This window comes from Mytilus edulis, chromosome 11 (genome assembly GCF_963676685.1).
Source record: "Mytilus edulis chromosome 11, xbMytEdul2.2, whole genome shotgun sequence".
In the NCBI taxonomy this organism is placed as follows: domain Eukaryota; kingdom Metazoa; phylum Mollusca; class Bivalvia; order Mytilida; family Mytilidae; genus Mytilus; species Mytilus edulis.
This window is the reverse complement of record NC_092354.1, coordinates 43,907,343-43,925,992: the sequence shown is the minus strand read 5'-3', so window position 1 is coordinate 43,925,992 and position 18,650 is coordinate 43,907,343. Positions and strand designations below refer to the sequence as shown.

General features: G+C 31.7%; 1 protein-coding gene across 1 annotated transcript in view; it reads left to right on the top strand.

Annotated features, from left to right (window-relative positions):
• Window positions 1-15,649, top strand: part of LOC139495661 (uncharacterized) — a 32,764-nt gene extending 17,115 nt beyond the window's left edge. Inside the window, exons 6-10 of the mRNA XM_071283965.1 lie at window positions 2,455-2,509; window positions 2,764-3,357; window positions 5,450-5,533; window positions 6,570-6,857; window positions 15,112-15,649. Coding sequence (XP_071140066.1) covers window positions 2,455-2,509; window positions 2,764-3,357; window positions 5,450-5,533; window positions 6,570-6,857; window positions 15,112-15,263 — 1,173 coding nt within the window. The 3' untranslated portion in view covers window positions 15,264-15,649. The remainder of the gene's footprint in view (window positions 1-2,454; window positions 2,510-2,763; window positions 3,358-5,449; window positions 5,534-6,569; window positions 6,858-15,111) is intronic.
• Window positions 15,650-18,650: the final 3,001 nt, after the last annotated feature.

Sequence of the window (18,650 nt, the reverse complement as noted above, 5' to 3'; positions counted from 1 at the left end):
TTCCGTTAAAACCAGTAAGATGAATCTATATTTTGATATCAATATGCCAGAAAAAAAACTGTTTGTGCGAATGATGTTTTCACACAATTATATGTTTTACCATACTCATAGGATATGTTAAAACACAATCAACGTTCAGGTAAAAGGATATTCCAAACAATAGCAGCCAGTCAAATCCAACACTCTTGTCTTAATTTAGAGTGATTATAAGATCTAAAACAAACAGAATGATTTCCCTTGTTCTTTTCTAAATTTATATATAATCTAAGTGCCAATTTAATTCCTTTCTGTACTTTTTTTTCGACAATTTTCTAACCAAATTCATTAGCTTGATTGGTCAAATACTACGTAATAAAGGTATTCCTTGTTACCAATTGTCTAGACCTTTTGAAAAAAACACTACCTTTCAAATGATTTTCTTTTATATTGAATTACAAGTAATAAGTATTGACCAACCAACATTTTCTAGTTGAACGTTACAGGCGCATTTTTGATTCAAGAGTTATTTGCACATGTGACAAAAATCATGTCATGATTAAAGCACAGAAACCGTTACAGGTATTAAAGAATAAGAGTGTGCCATGTTTTTGGTGAATTAAATTTTAACCAAATCAATTTAAAAGCAAATCAAAATGACCCATAAATGGTAGAAACGATATTAGGCGTTTAATACAACTTTGTTATGTACGAACACTATTTTTCAAATAGTTAATATTTCCTTCGAACATTATTCCTGTAAAAAAAATAATCGTCTTAGACCTTAAACTTCATAACATAAAAAACTTACAGGTATTTTCCAATATAAAGTATAATTTATACGGAACATAATTTCTATTTGAAAGTACTAATCAGGATTAATTTTCAATCTTAAATAAAGCATTGGTGATATACACTTATCATATGTATTTCATAAAAATGTTATCAAAATGTAGGCTTGAGAGGGGAAAATATGTTCCATATAATTCATATATCAAAGGGAAAAAAAATATGTGAAATATATAATCATCTGAGATTTCTAAACTCAGCCGATTTTTTTATTAAATTTGAATAGGGTATATAAAAATACTTCATTAAATGAAATGCAATTAGAAAATCCATATTTTCAGTAACCTAAATTTACTTCTTATAGTTCTTTTTACTAATGTTCGGCCTTAAAATCATTGCTCGTTAGCAAACGATTGAGCGCTTACAATGCAATTTTCCATGCAATTGAGATTTCAAAGGGGCATGTATACTTGAAAATGTTTGGTCAGCACTGGTTTGCCTTCTCGCCACTCACAACGCTTTTATATCTTTTACATCAATGTTAAATACCAAAATAAGAAGGTTTGGATTAATTTTGGGGGTTATGGTGCTAACAATTAAGGAATTCAGGGCCAAAGGGGGGCCAAAAACAAGCTTTTTTGTAGTTTCTTGACAATAACTTGTATGTCAGAGTATGGATCTATCTGACATTGTACCACAAGGTTCCATATCACACAAGGAATGCTGGTATTGGTTTTGGGAGTTATTGTCCGATACATGCAGGAAACAGGGACCAAAAACAGGGCCATTGAAAAACAAGCATATATCTAGTTTCCCGATAATAACTTATGTTAAAGTGTAAAAATCTCTATGATAGTGTACTACAAGATTCCATACTACAAAGGAAAGGCAGGGATCCAATGTGAGATAATTGCTCCATGGGGGGATTCAAAAAGTGTTAGGGGGTTCCAATTTTTTTAAGGGGTTCAATTTATTTTCAAAATTTCAAATTCAAATTTTTATATAGTTTAAAGAAGAAATATTTAATTGCACAGTTTGCGCAATAGATTTGTAAAAATTTGATAACAATCCAAATTCAGACAGTATTAAGCTTGAATATTGTGTCCAAATTTGGACCAACTGTTCATGGTTCAACCTGTACGGTCGTATCATGCTACGCTCAGCGAAGCATTTTCTTTTTAAGGGGTGACCAAATTATGAAAAACATTCATTGCAGTTGTAGATCATGTAGGAGAAAAATGTATATAGCATCAACCAATTTTAGTTCTCAAAGAGAGTGGAATGTACTACAAAATGTAGATATATCTTATCTGATAATAATAGTCTTAAACTTTATCACATGATATTATGGTTGTCTTTTACATTTGTAGATAATGTTAAATTATTTCATTTTGGACTTATACTTGATATATCACAGGATTTACTGACTTATTTTTTAAACAGATCTTATTGTTAACATGTTTTATTTTATTCAATAAACTTTCGCGGCGATAAAGCATTTTCGTAGTAAGGTGACGTTAAGCAAACGTTAATCAATCAATCACATAGAAATACTTTACTAATTTACAAGCAACGTTGCCCTCTATGATGGGTGACATAAAAGTATTCAGTCGGATAAGTCACAATTAAAATTGGATACGCACTGTGGAAAAACAAGTTTGAGGTAATTGTGTTTCCTTTTGTTTCCAGGTTATGAAGGCTGAGGCTGACCAAAACGAGACAGAAGATGACATTCAAACAGGTGGTATTTTTTACAAAATAACAAATAATGTTTAAGCAGAAAGTGTTTGCATATTTATTTTCTACAATATATGGCATTGTGATTAAGATTAAGTAAAGAAATCAAATCAAAACGAAACAAACAAACACGCCTATGGTCAATTTCCTTGCGGCATTTTCACGTACAGTTAATTGATACGGTTACACACATTTATAATTTTCAGCTTGTTGCTTTGGTTTTAATATTTGAAAGAAATAGCGTATGTTTAATTCCCTTAGATATACAAAAAAGAATCAACATCCACAGTCATTTGAAAGTAGTACAACTGATTACAAACATTGCCAAAGATGTTCTAGTTGATGTTCTGAAAGGTAGGCTACCATGTGCTAACTTCGGATACGCATTTAATGGAATGAAGAATAGAATTCTTCCACAGTTGAATAATCATGGACGCCAATTGTTATACCCAGATGGTTCGTCTTACAGCGGGGACTTGTCCGATCTTGATATAAGTCTGATTTACACCATTTTAAGGAATATACATACAATTGCACCCCAGTTAAATGGTTGGGGAAACATGCCAAAAGATACTGATAGAAGTTTGTCTGCAAATATTGATAGAATTCGTATTTTCAAAAATAATTATGTGTCTCATTGCTCAAACCTGTCACTAGACGAACAAGACTTTCTTCAAACCTGGAAGGAAATCAGCAAATGTATCATAGAATTAGGAGGAGACGATTATAGTAGAAAAATTGACTCTATATTGACAACAGAAATTAATTATGTAATGGAAAAGGAACTGTGTAATACTATCAGAAGACTCAAAGAAGCCGACAGACAAAATGAATTGAACTATAACAGTCTCAAAGGTATGATAAGTATATCCATATAGTATTGTAATCTGTCAATTTCAATATTTTTCTTTGTAAAAATTAAAACAAAAAATTGTTTTATCAACATAAACATGATATACATAAAGTAGGCATAATTCTAGAAAAAAAACGGACAATAACATGCATAGTCTACATGTTGACCATTCAATTCAATTGATGTTGAATGAACTATTGTTTAAACGTAACAAATAAAAAGGTGTTTGCATTTCGTAGAAACGAACATGTTGCAGTAATAAAAAAAAAACATTTTACAAGCGAGCATTGTAAAGATCCCTAAAATATTTAGAGGAGCATATGGTGTTTTGTATCAAGTTCCTTTTTCGTTTATGAAATAATTTATTTCTGAAAAGTATTTATAGTTAGGACCTTCTTAAACAATTATGTTGGGATGTACATTTGAAAAACATCGTAGATTTGAAATAAATTTAGTACACATGATTTACAAGAAGAACTATCTTTAAAAAAGATATCCGACGTATTTAAATTTGAGTATATGTTTAAAACTATTATTTCGATATCCTTCAGAAGCACAAAGATACCATTTAAATAACGTTTTCTCTGTTTGTGTTCAGTATTCTCGGTTCTCGTATCTTTCTGTTTACATTCACCAAAAAAACCCCGCGGAAATCTCACATGCGTAGGTGCGTTCTAAAAGTCATGTACGTTCGTACAACAAAGTTTACATTAAGAATTATATAATTGTCCCGAATAAACAGCTATTGGAGAAGCAAGTATTTTAATAAAAATATAAATCTTTGTAAGATCTAGTTCAAATATTTATAGTTTTTCACTTGCTTTCCATCACGATATAATTAACGAGACGTTTTTTTCAAACACAACCAAATCCCCCACCATGACAGCATTTTGTCCAATCACATAAAGGATTTTCGAGCATGCGTATTCTGTTTCCATAGTTAAGCGTCTTTAAGTTCAAAGGGCACAAACCGAAACTATACCGACTACGTCGGAAAAAGAGAACGATGGATTAGATATAAACAAGAAAAGGTCGTGACAGGCTTCCATAGGTTGAATGTTTATAAAGAAGTATTAGTTGCTATTGGCCGTCTTTCAGTATTGTTTTTCAATGATATATTTTGATTATACAAGTGGTGAAATTACGGAAGCCGTTTAGTGTCAGGGTGTAGTTTATTTTAAAGTCGTTACAACGACCGAGCTATCCTAACTCATTATAACGACCAGCTTACTCGTTACATTGACTTAAATAACTTGTTATAACGATAAAGCTACTTTCTCATTTTCATGACTTTACTTTACCCCCTTACGTATTGGTCTTGATTTATTTTAAATGTTTCTTATTTTTAAATTTTAAAATTTAATTGCACATTAATCAGAAATAACATATGGAAGATTTGCAATTGCAAAAATGAGATTGAAAATGCACATGATGCAATAGATGTTTCTTTCAAATGTTTATAATACATCGAGGATCGCAAGTGTTTTCTAGATTATGAAAACATGTTACGATTGTCTAATCTAAGACATTTACTGACAAATCTAAATGGTTTAATTTGTCTTTGAGAATTGGTCAAGAGGAAGAGGTAAATTCGTGAATAAGACTTACCTAATAAGACATACTTATGACAATAAAAATCAATGATACGGCTTAATCGTGGCAGCTTATACATGTATAATGCATTAAACTATTTTCTTTAAAGAGTCATGCTAGCGAACAAAAAGTCTTTGAAAAATAGGTTATATGTAATAAGCCAGCAAACAATACGTTTTATCAAGCTATCGAACAATAAGCCAGCGTGATTATATCTTTACACAGTCATTTATCATAATCTTATTTTGAATTTTTCATTAATGCTTCTCAAGAAACGGCTTAGGATCTGATCGGTACCCTTAACTGTCATACCCTCCGACCTTATATATGACGTATTAGTCATTGATTTTACCAAGAGAACTAACTCATATTTTTAATTGGATTAGATTTTATGTACTCTTTCTTATAATAAAAAGAACAATTTCTAATTGTTACTATAAAAGCAGTGATTTAAATCCTTTGTATGTAATAAAAGATTACTTTTGAAATATTTTTTTCCAGAGGATTTAAATGAAATAAAACAACATCTAAGTATGACGACAAAGCCACCCACAGTCATTGCAACAGCTTCTAATGGTTTCTTAGGTAAGGCGTATGTTCGAAAACACGGTTGTGAATTATTTTACTTAGACTGAGGTATGTTTTGTGGGTTCTTTTAATTGGTAACCTCGAATATCAAATAAATAAAAATGTCATAACTGATCCATGTCGTTTACAAATAAGTTTATGTCATTGATTGAAGTGCCTTGAAAAAACGAGCACACCGAAATTAGAAATAATTAAAATAACAAAGACAATGAACACCATGGGAAATGCAAAACAAAATGGCAAAACCAAAAGCTCAACCCCATCTAAAGAGAGGAAAACAACCTTCATATTTTATAGCTAGCTAAACATCTTACTTGAAAGGCATTCGCATAGAATTCCATTATATTAAAAACACTGTGTGAGCAAAACAAATAGACTTAATAAGTAACAACGTCAAAACTTGGGGTACAGCAGTCAGGATTGTAATATAATCTTGAATATTATAAAAACAAATAATTAGTTTCAACAAATAAACACAAATTGGCATAGCATGATAAAACCCGCCACATTCGGAATGTATGTGCCTGTCCCAAGAATGAAATGGTTCTCCTTTGTTGATGTGTTACATATTTGTTTTTCGTTCATTTTTTGTACATTAATTAGACCATTACTGTTCATGTTTCAAATATTTTACACTTGTCAGTTTGTGGTCTTTAATAGCTGATAATGCGGTATGAGCTCGCGCTCGATTAAGCAATAAGAATGCAAATGATATATTCTTGATTTAGTATTGGCCATTTCCACTCAGAAAACGATTGGTATAAAAATATTTACATTTAACATGTTAAAGCTAGGATTACGTAGTTAAAATGTTTTGTTATTCTTTTTTATTGTAAAGGCTAGGTCTGCTTTCTACCGGTTTTTCCTGTATATTCAAGTTGTAACAGACCACTCTAGGTGTTATATGAAATGCAAACGTATAGCATGTGTATGCTGCTTGCTTGAATAGAATCTGTGAAAAACAAAACTTCGGATTTACAATTATATATGATTATATCTATATTGTCCTAATGCTATGTCCTTGTTTGTTTAGGCAGCGTACCTTTGGAGCTTAGGATAGAAGGAGAGAATATTCCGTTAGTTGAGGAAATAAAAAAGCGAACTGACAATTTATCGAGTGACGACATGCAAATAACGTTTGCTAAAGAGGGATCTGTCATTATTGGTTTAAAGGTATCACCATCAGCTCTTTATACTGTCGGACATTTTCTCGGAATTATAGATACTTTGTTGTCAAAATTACTACAAATGAATGAACATTACGGAAATGGATATACAACACGTATAGTAGTATCTGTAAACTTTATGGATGAGCAAAATGGTAAGTTTTTGTTTTGTTAGTTTCCCCCGAAAAAATGACAGAATGTTGGTGAATACATAATACATTTTTTCGAAGGGTATGCTGTATTTTTTAGAATATTTCTTATTGACTATATTTCAATGCTATGGAAACGTTCAATTGTTCAAAATCATTGGCAAAAAATATCTCCAATGTCCCAGTGTTAAATTATTTATACTCTTATTGATGATTTGGTTTTTCTACTTTTCCATCATTTGATCATAAATTGAAATTGAGGTAAATCTAAAGTGCCAAATAAAGGCTTATTTTTCTCTTGCTTGTGAACGAAAAGAGATGTAAATGAACTAAACAACAATGATTTAAATGTAGATTTTGCAACTGTGGTTTTTACAAAAATTCAGTGTGTACGCATAAAAACGTTAAGCAGTCATTATGTATCGGGGAAGTATATATAGATTATTTTTTATTATTATTATTTACAGTGCTTAATATAGCGCTTATCTCAATAAACATTTACTCTAAGCGCCTTACAATGCCAAAAAAAACAATGGTACAAGTACATATATATATATATATAAAAAAAAATATATAAAAAATCTATGTTGAATATCAAAATAGACCGTTAAAAATACAACTCAATATATGAAAATTGAAAATTATTCATCAAAATTTAGAAATTGGACTTATAGTTCTATGTCTAAAAAATAAAAACAGTAAAAGAAATAAAATTGCAATAAAAAATAAGTAAAATAAAAAACCAGTAAGTATGAGAAATGACTAAAAAATAAAAAGAGTAAAGGAAATATAAATGCAATAAAAATAACTAAGTATGAGAAATTACTAAAAATAAAAAGAGTAAACATGGTAAAGGAATCAAAATGCAACAAAAGTAAGTATGATACATTAAAATATATACTGAGATCGAATACAAGTCTAATACTGTCCGATTATTAATTTTGTGGAAAAGCCTGTCTGAATAGATTAGTTTTAATGTTTTTCTTGAAGGCATTCACAGTTTCCGTGTTTCGCATATATATACCACTTATATTTTGGGAATATTGTAAACATAAAAGAATCACTTGACACTGGAAGTGACCCTTAGTTAAGTGGTAGATAGTGTACTATTGACATAAGACAGAAGAAAATCCAAGTTTCAAAAGAGAATTTGCTTATTAAGATTTAGTTATATTTGTGCAATTTATATCTGGACTTTACTGTTCACATTTTTAGCTCACCTGGCCTAAAGGGTCAATTGAGCTTTTCTCATCACTTGTCGTCCGTCGTCCGTCGTCGTCGTTAACTTTTACAAAAATCTTCATGTCTGGAACTACTGGGCCAAATTTAACCAAACCTGACCACAATCATCATTGGGGTATCTAGTTTTAAAAATGTGTCCGGTGACCCGACTAACCCACCAAGATTACCGCCATGGCTAAAAATAGAACGAAGGGGTAATACGTAGATTTTGATACCTCTGAAACCAAAGCATTTAGAGCAAATCTTACATGGGTTAAAATTGTTTATCAGGTCACGATCTATCTGCCCTGAACTTTTCAGATGAATCGGACAATCCGTTGTTGGGTTGCTGCCCCTGAATTGGAAATTTTAATGCCGTTTGTGGTTATTATCTTGAATATTATTATAGATAGAGATAAACTGTAAACAGCAATAATGTTTAGCAAAGTAACATCTACAAATAAGTGACATGATCAAAATTGTCAGTTGACCCCTTAAGCAGTTATTACCATTTATAGTAAATTTTAAGCAAACATCTTCTCCTCTGAAACTACTAAGACAAAGGAGTAGGTTCAGAAAGACTTCTTTTTGGCCCCAAAATATAGAAGTTTTACAAAATCGTGAAAATGTAATCTTTAAGCTATATTTTAGAAGGTAAAATGCTTCTGCTACATAAATATGGGCCGTTTTTGACAATATAATGTACAAATATCGCGTACTAGCATCATTAAGTTATATTACTGAAATCTTCAAAATTTCAGCATTTTGGTTAATTTTTAGACGGTTTCCCTCTAAAATGAAAGTGACCGCATTCGTTTTCATTCATAATATTGAAGAGTAAATTGTATTTAGTGATAATACAAAACATATATAAAAGTTGAGGATAAACACGGATGCGGCCACTTTCATTTTTGACAAAAACCATCTGAAAAGTGACGTTTTTTGGGCATATTTGATAAATTTTTCATATTTAAGCTTGAATCAGAGCGTTTTTAATGACTAAATCATTTAAAATCTTTCACATAAACTAATGGAATCAATTGAAATAGACACTTAAGTGTTTAAAAAATGTCCAAAAACTTTCGTTAGATGAACCTGAAATTTGATGCCAAAATCGGCTCTTACCGGACCTACTCCTTTAACCAAACTTGTCCACAATTATCATTAGGGCATTTAACATATGCACATAGACCAAGGTTAGCGACACAGGCTCGTTAAAGCCTCTAGTGTTATTCTTTGGCTACAATAATGAAGGACCATTGGGTATTCTTGTTTATGTTCCCTTTTGGCATTCGTCCGTCCGTCCAATATCAGGATAAAGTTGTGGTTTAAGGTTGGTTATTATTTGGGTTGTATGTATTTTGTAGTCACATTATCGCTTATATTAGTGCGTATATTCGTTTTAATCGAACTGTTCTTTTTGTCGAGCCTGCGACTTTTGTCGCAGAAAGCTCACTAGGGATAGTGATCTGGCGGCGGCGGCGTTAGCTAACTTCTTAAAAGCTTTTTATTTTAAACGGTAGAAGACCTGGATGCTTCATACTTTGTATATAGATGCCTCATATTACTAATTTTCCTTCAGCTACATGTCTAATATCCTTGACCTCATTTTCATGGTTCGGTGAATACTTGGAAAAAAATAAAGATTTTTTTGTTAAGTTGAATTCTATCTTATTGTAAGTAACATGATAACTATATTTGATATGTGCGTACCTTGCAAGGTATTCATGACTGTCAGACAGTTTTCACTTGACCTCGACCTAATTTCATGGATCAGTGAACAAGGTTAAGTTTTGGTGTTCAAGTCCATATCTCAGATACTATACGCAAAAGGTCTAGTATATTCGGTGTATGGAAGTACTTTAAGGTGTATATGTCCAACTGGCAGGTGTCATCTGACCTTGACCTCATTTTTATAGTTCATTGGGTATGGTTAAGTTTTTGTGTTTTGGTCTGTTTTTCTTATACTGTATACAATAGGTCTACTACATTTTTTGTATGGAGTGACTGTAAGGTGAACATGTCGAACTGGCAGGTGTCTACTGACCTTGACCTCTTTTTCATGGTCCCTTGGTTATAGTTAAGTTTTTTGTGTTTTGGTCTGTTTTTCTTATACTGTACACAATAGGTCTACTATATTTGGTGTATGGAATGATTGTAAGGTTTACATGTCTAGTTGGCAGGTGTCATCTGACCTTGACCTCGTTTTCATGGTTCAGTGGACAAAGTTAAGTTTTGAATGTTGGTCTTTTTTTATAATACTTCGGTCACCCAGGTTTTATTTGACCTTGACCTCATTTTCACGGTTCATTGCTCGGTGATAAGTTTTTGTCTTTTTTTCTTAAACTATAAGCAAAAGGTCAACTGTATTTGTTGTATGGAAGAATTGTTAGGGGTACATGTCTGCCTGGCATGGTTCATCTGACATTGACCTAATTTTCATGGTTCATTGGTCAATGTTTAGCTTTCTTGGTTAATGTAGACATTGTGTGACAGTTCTAATAAAGTTTGGAGTTTTGGACTATCAACATAATATCAATGATTAGTAAAGAAGGCGAGACATTTCAGCGTGTGCACTCTTCTTAGAATTATTATATGAATACATCAACCCAACACTGTTAGATCTGTTAAGGACAAGGCCTGTTTTGGCCCCCTATTTTCTCATTTTTCAAATTCTGTTTTGGAAATCTGCTCATTATGTTTAAATATTCCCTGAGGTTTGAAGTTTGTTGAACCTCAAAACCACTTATTGTAGCAACTGTGAGGTGAGGGGGTAAACGTTTTGTTATTTATCAAATAATGTTATTATTATTAACTTTGCAGGTGTTCAGTACAATGACTTTTTAATTTTTTAGTGCCTGTGCCAACGTGACCGAGGATCTTTTTTTATTCCAATGTCATGAAAACTGTTTGTGCTGTCTAAATCGCCATAATTTTCTCCGGGTCACGAAGGAGCACGCTATTAAATTTTTAGAAACAATGGCAAAAAACCGTGATTATTCCTTCTTTATGGGCGTTTTTTGGTGCCCTTTAACCCCCCTCAACTCACCCATTTTCTGAAATTAATGGTTTTGAAATTCATCCAAACAAACTTCAAACCTTAGGAAATGTTTTAACGTGATAAGTAGCTTTCCAAAACGAAATTTTAAAAATGAGAAAATAGAGGGGGCCAAAAACGGGCAGTACCGTACCTTGTCCTTTGCTTTCGCAAATTTTGTGTTCTTCCCTCCCTGGGATTCAAACTCATTCTTCTAAGATATCGTGGCACCAAATCGCCTTTAAGTAGATCTGACGCGCTAGACCACACGACCACATAGGCTTTAAAATAATAAACTTTCGGTGGCCGGGTATTACCTTTCCTCGTCACTTTAAATCTAGCGTCGTAATACAGTACATGATATATGAGGCATGCAGATGGAGTTGTTACAGGTCAGTTGAATTGTCTATTGTAAAGGATCCTAAAAATTTATGTAAGATGCAGTCACAGAAATAAATATATTATAAGTACGGCTCTAAAGCAAATATCATCCGACGGGTCACCAGCAGTTATGCTGATGCAAGGCTGAAAATATATCTGTATATATGATTTGTCTAAAAATCAGCCAAACAATGTTAGATCTGTAAATTTGCGTTTGCAAAGTTTTAGTTCTTTCCTCGCCGGGATTCGAACTCATGGTTCTGAGATATCGTGGCACCAAGTCGTCTTGCACTATGCCCGACGAGTTTATTATATATGTTATTCAGGTCTCAGAAAGGTTATATACTGTGACATTTCTGGCTTAGAGTTTATATTCCTTAAGCCGTGGGCAAAGAGGACATAAACCCTAAGCCTGGAATGTCATGCTGCATACCCTGTCTAAGATCGGAATTACACATATATTACGGATTACTCCTTCCTTGATCTTTCTTTTTTTCAGTACGAGGTCACTGTATACAAAGTATTTGTTAAATATTTACATTGCAGTATATAAATATATTCAATACCATGTGGCTTTTTTTCTTAATGATTTGAGTAATCCATAAAAATGCTCTCATTTTTATCGGAACCATTTGTTTTTTCGTTAAGAACAAACTTTTGTGATTTTTTTTATGTTTGTTGGACTTTTTTTCATTACAAATATAGTGAAAAACAAAACCTGAAAATTTGCTTCCGCATACATCAAGGGTTTTGTAATTTGCTATGAAAATAATTTTATCGTGTACGTTCATGATGTTATGATTTATATTACCACTTTATAACACTAATTTGAGGTATTCGGAGTGTAAATTGGGTGATTTGTATTAAAAATGTATTATTGACGGATGCACGTCATTATTTTCCTTCCGTGAACCACTGTTATTCTGGATGTGTTATAAGTAGCTTTAGACTACAAAATCTCTAGTTGCTACGATGGCCGTTCACAGTTTGGCGAGTCAGAACAGCCATTTCACAAAACAAATGAATGGCCATCGTAGCAACTACGAATGCAAGCGAGACTTTACTCTCAGTCCACATTTGAGATCCCCTTGCCACACTAATGCAGATCTCAATCGACTGACCATTACGTTTCTAGACCATAACCCTGCTTGGAGATAGACTCACTCGGGAATGATTTTGGATAAGAAAATTAAAACCTTGGCACCAATTGGGATAAATGAGATGTTGTTCGACCTCGTGCTGTGCTTTTCATTATGGTTATTTAACTTATTACTACACAGTCTCTGTTTCTATTTCTTGACCTTTGTCAACTCTAAGATAAATTATTGATTATACCCTTTTAGATTGCAGGGTTCTATACATTTGGAAGAGATAAACAAGTACGCAGTCACGTCCAATGTTTAACCTTTGCCTTTTTTTCATTATCACACTGCTATTTATTTTGGATGTTTAGATACGCAGCCTCTGTTGTAATAACTCTACTATTTTCAAATTTGAATTATTGTACTAGCTTACATCGGTCCATGTTGTTTATTGGAAAAGTATTTCCTCGCTGTCGTTGTTTTAGCATCTTAAATATCGTCACCTGTGAAATTTCAGAATTGAACCAATTCATATTGCACTTTACTAACTTTATTTGCAGTCTCTGTTATAAATAGCTATAACATTAAATTTAAGAATTGTACAAGAGTCTGTATGTTCGGTATTAACTGTTTCATTGTTAAATTTCAAGATTGTTATAGGTCAATCAGATTAGATTGATACGACTCATTTTGCATCAAAATCATACTGATGAATGATAGCTGTTATCAATAATACTAGACTATTATTACATTTAATATTTCCTTTTTCTTATGTACACTTAATAGTCGATTATATAATTTATTTATTGTGTACATATATCTTTACTCGTAACGATCAAGCATGCTCGTGGGAACTCGTTGCCTTATATTCAGACGTATTAAGGGGGGGGGGGGAATTAAGGATGAACATGCTCCAAATTGTATAACAACATTAAATTCTTCAAAAAATGTTTCCATGGTATCCTACCGGTTTCACTGTTCTATCATAAAAAATGAATCGAAGCAGTTTCTACGGACAAATTAGTGTTGTTGAGTAGTGATGTCGTGAAAGCAGGCATTTATCATATTGACAATGAGATATAATATAATTAACAGGTACTGCTTGATAAACGCCTATTAAACGATTTGCTACCATATCGACCGAACTATGAACTTGAAACAGTCATAGAATTTTATAAAAAAAACAAGTGTATATACTTAATATCAACGTATGTTTTATGAATTATAATCAAAAGTATTTCGAGGATTTTGAGTTGCATCTTGGTATCAATAACACGTCTATACTTTTTATAATAATTGCAAATAAACATTTTGTTTCCTCGGTTATGCCTTCAAGCAACCGTTGTTGTAGTTATCGTTGCACCACCGATTTACAATTAAGATTTATTTCCCTACAAACGACAAAAACAAAAAGAAGCTGAAAAATTAATCACATTAAGATTCCGTCTTATTTGCTACTGTATAATATAATTATAACAACAAATACATGTAATAATTAGGATTGTATTTTGTCGTGCGAATCTCATACTGTTATATGTCTACATATGATACAAACGGAGTTATATGTATCTATGTATTTTATATCTAAGTGTAATGGTCTATCTCCCTTTACTATATTTCTACACACTTTTGTCAGAACAATCTCATTTGGATTTTATTGCTAATGTATCTAAAACAGCTATTGTTATAGTGTTGTATTTCCACATTTGTACGTATTTTTGGCTGTAAAATAATAGGTGTCAATATTTTCTTAGTAGTACTATGCTTAATCTTTAACATGGTTTAAACTCAATCAATGAGCTAATCAGAACAAATCCAGCAGTGGATAAATTGGTATATTTTACAGTGAAAAAAATCCAAAAAAAAAAATAAAGGGATACATTTCTAAAACAAAACTGTTTTTCCTGAAGTGTTAATTTCCAGAAAAGCTTCATATATCTATGCTTGCCTATTAATCAAAACAACCGAATAATGAGTTAGTACTTATGTTTGCATTCCTATATCTTTGTTATGTCACAGTAAAATATTTAAGATTTTGTGCTTTTCAAGTTCATATTCAAATTCTCCTAACAGTAAGAATTTGAGAGATACGTCATTATAAGATTCGCACGACATATTTAAGTAGGATTTTGAAAACAGGAAAAATAAGACATATGAAAACATTTAAACTTAACGATTTTGTTATGATGAAATATAACAAAACATATGTTCATTTCCGTGGCCAATGCTATAAAAAAAATATTATCGAAGCAACATTGTTAAAAACGTTTTTCATACAAAGGTACGTGGTAAACTTTTTTTAATGATAAGTCAGCATTCTTTAATACGTCAAATTGTAGCTCATCAAATATTTCATATTTTGACCATTTTCATATAACGTTATGGTTTTTTTTGGCATTTTCATTAAAATTGTCTAATATATGTTTGAGAGAATTTACTAATATTGAAAGTACGAATAAAGGATCATACTTAAGATACGCAAACAAATACTTTTAAGAACAAAATTTTGCTGTAATGATCGACTGTTTGAATGTTTCAGAGCCAATTAGATTTGCTATAAAACAGAAGTATGGGGTAGTATTAACAAATCATCAATTATTTGAAGAGATGGTAAGTTTAAAAGTTTTTAGTTATTTTTATACTCCTTACTGTGTAATGAAGAAGAAAACAAATCGTTTTGGTTCCAAATAAAACTTGGTATCAATCGTATCAGTTGACCTGCATTGAAAAATTAATTAATTTTAATTTTGTAAGTAGTAAATATTATGGTTGCATTTGCATTTCAACAAAGGCCAGAAGTTCATTTTGATCAATTCTTTCATAGAAATCAACTTCATTATATTTTTACATAATTTGTTTTCATTTTGAATAGTTCATGATATTTTTGGTAGAATTGAATGCTTAGATTCAAGAAGTCTCGCAACGATATGGAGATCTTTTATAAACAATTATTTATTGTTGAAGACTATATGATATCGCCATTAGTGTTTGCATGGTTTGGTATTTTTTTCTTGTGTTAATTATGTTAGCAATATGTCTCCTGTTATGCATCACAATAATTTTCATAAGAGATGAATTCAAACAATGATATCTTTGCCGTATCCATCGTAGAGTGTCTGTATCTGTTTATGTGATGATTAAGATAAGGATTGTTGAGATATCCGGAGATAAGTCCTAAAATAAACTCATTAAATACCCAACATCTAATTCATGTTATAAATGTTATCCAAAATGACAGCTATTCAGGAAATATAAACACCGTTTACTTTTTTTTTTAAATTTAACTCCACTATTTTTTTTCTCCATGAGGTTTAAGATACTATGAATGTTTAACTCATCAACACCACACATTATCTTTTTTAAAACAAGCAATAGACTATTGACGAACATATGACATCTAACAGTCACGTGGCTCTCTCTGATTATATGTCAATTAAACGACAACTCTGATTACACGACAATAATAAGCTATAACATTATATTTTCTTGGATAAATAAAGGCAACAGTAGTATACCGCTGTTCAAAACTCATAAATCCGTGGACAAAAAACAAAATCAGGGAAACAAACTAAAACTGAGGGAAACGCATTAAATATAAGAGGAGAACAACGACACAACATTAAAATGTAACACACACAGAAACGGTATAAGCATTAAATAAAATCCTATGAGAATAACAAATATAACATCGTAACCAAATACATGAATTGTACCGTGACATGTCTTATAGTAATGTGAATTCACACTAAAAAAATAAGAGAAAACAAACTACACAACGGAAACACAACGTTAAAATGTAACACACACACAAACGAACAATAATATAACAATGGCCATATTCCTGACTTGGTACAGGACATTTTTAAAGGAAAAAATGGTGGGTTGAACCTGGTTTTGTGGCATGCCAAACCTCCCTCTGTTATGGCCATAACATTCCTTACAAAAATGTTGTAATACATTTTCACATATGTCTTTTCATATATTTCGAACCTATGTTTTTTTATTAATTCCAACAATTCTTGTCAATGTTATTAATCATGTAATCAAATATTTCCATGGCAGAAGTACAGTCCATACGCAGAGGTAACAGTTCACTGACAGAAAATGTATATGACACCAGGGCGCTTTTCTCGAGTTTCATTCGTCAATAATACATAACCGAGCTCAGAATTTACAAATATGAGAAAAATAGGAATAAAATAACAACAACTGTAACATATGCAATGTCATTTTGATATAATCTATAAAAACTGTTTTCTCACACATGCATGCTTGAATGCCATTCAAGTATATTATTTTATATGTTAAGAATGTTTTCAATAGGGGACCTTGGTAGCTGAGTTTTATAAGTAGTCGAAGTACTGTAACGCTAACCTATCAAAACTGAAATTGTGACTTCGAATCCTGCACGGGCAGGTGCACTCGACTCCAGTCTTTATTGAATAAGATTGTCAGTTTTCGTAACGAAATTCGTAGGTTCTCTCCGGGCACTACGGCTTCCTCAACCATTTAAAACTGATTGCCATGATATAACACAATGGTGTTGAATGTGGCGTTTGAATAACAATCAATCAATGTGTGCAATGGTAAAAAAAACATAAAAACCGACAACATATTTAGGAAAAAGAATAACGGGTCCGAGTACACAGTTATTTCGTAGTGCATTTCTTTTAGACAATAAATGAAAATTAAAAAAATCCCACCTGCGCTTTCTCAATAATATTTTTACAGTGTGTTGTATTACTTTTGGGACAAATTATATCAAAAGTATAGAAAACTTCATCAGCTCTAACTCAAAATATGGACAATTTTCTGTTAAGGGGGTCTTAAAATCTTTCACAGCTTCCGAAGTGCTAATTTTTTTACCTTTTTCAGCTGGACCTAATCACTACTTTACATTAATATTTATGACCCACATTTTTTTACAGTGTCATTTCACCCCAACTTGCTATATGAGGCATAAAACATTGGGAAAATTTTGGAAGGGATATAACAAAAATTGGCAAGCAACACAGTGTCCACTAAGGACTATATTTGTGGACAACGAAAATCAAAGGACGATAACTGTGTACTCGGACCTAATAGGATAGAAAAAGTTGACTAATCTTAATAAAACTTGATATGACTAAAGCTTAATATATTATTAGACTTCTGACAAAGTTTCATAGCAATAGGATATATATTATAGACAATATGATTAATTTTATATTCAACTTTCCGTGTTAAATTTAGACGTTAAAATTGAGAAATTTCAACTATCAACATTTGGGGCTTTTAAAATTAAAATGTTGCAAAAAAATACTTTTAAAAATGCCTTAATATATAATATATCATGTATTTTAAGCAACAGAGTACTCATTCGATATATCAGACTTAGCATAATTATTCAAAAGTCAAATTTATATGAGCCTGTGCCTAAAAATGGAGATTTTCCAATAAAAGGGGGTCTTACATGATGTAATAGTTTCCAGCAATTTTAAATTTGTGAAGCTTTTTGATTATAAATAATCCTTACATATGTATTTAATGTACTTTAAATGGAAAGAAAACTTACAAATAACATATCATATTAGTTTGAAAGGGTCTTAGGCCAAGTAAGACTAAAATTAATTTAGGGTCAATTTAAGCCGTAGCACATATTTACATTTAAAAATGCATATTGAAGCTATAGGAAATAAAAAATTGTGTCTTTTCTATCATTTCTATACTCAGGTGACATGATACAATAAATCTGAGCACAAAAAGGCTTTGACATTCAACTTTTTAAGCAGACAGTATGGTCTGATACAAAGATTTTTTACTTTTTAGTGAAAAACTTGCACGCAATTTTAGTCTCAACAGGCTTATATTTGAACCACATGCTATCCTACAGAAGTAAAGAAAGATATGTGAAATGAAACTGGTACAAAAGACATTGTTAAGTGCTTTTATACAAATTTAGTGAGGTCTTTATTATGGACTTCAACTTTTATGTGCCATGCTCCTCACATTTAACTTGATCAAAACAAGGCGTTAGACGAGGGTCATTTATACAACACATTTTGCTCATACTGTCTGAGATAATCTTCTTTTCTTTAG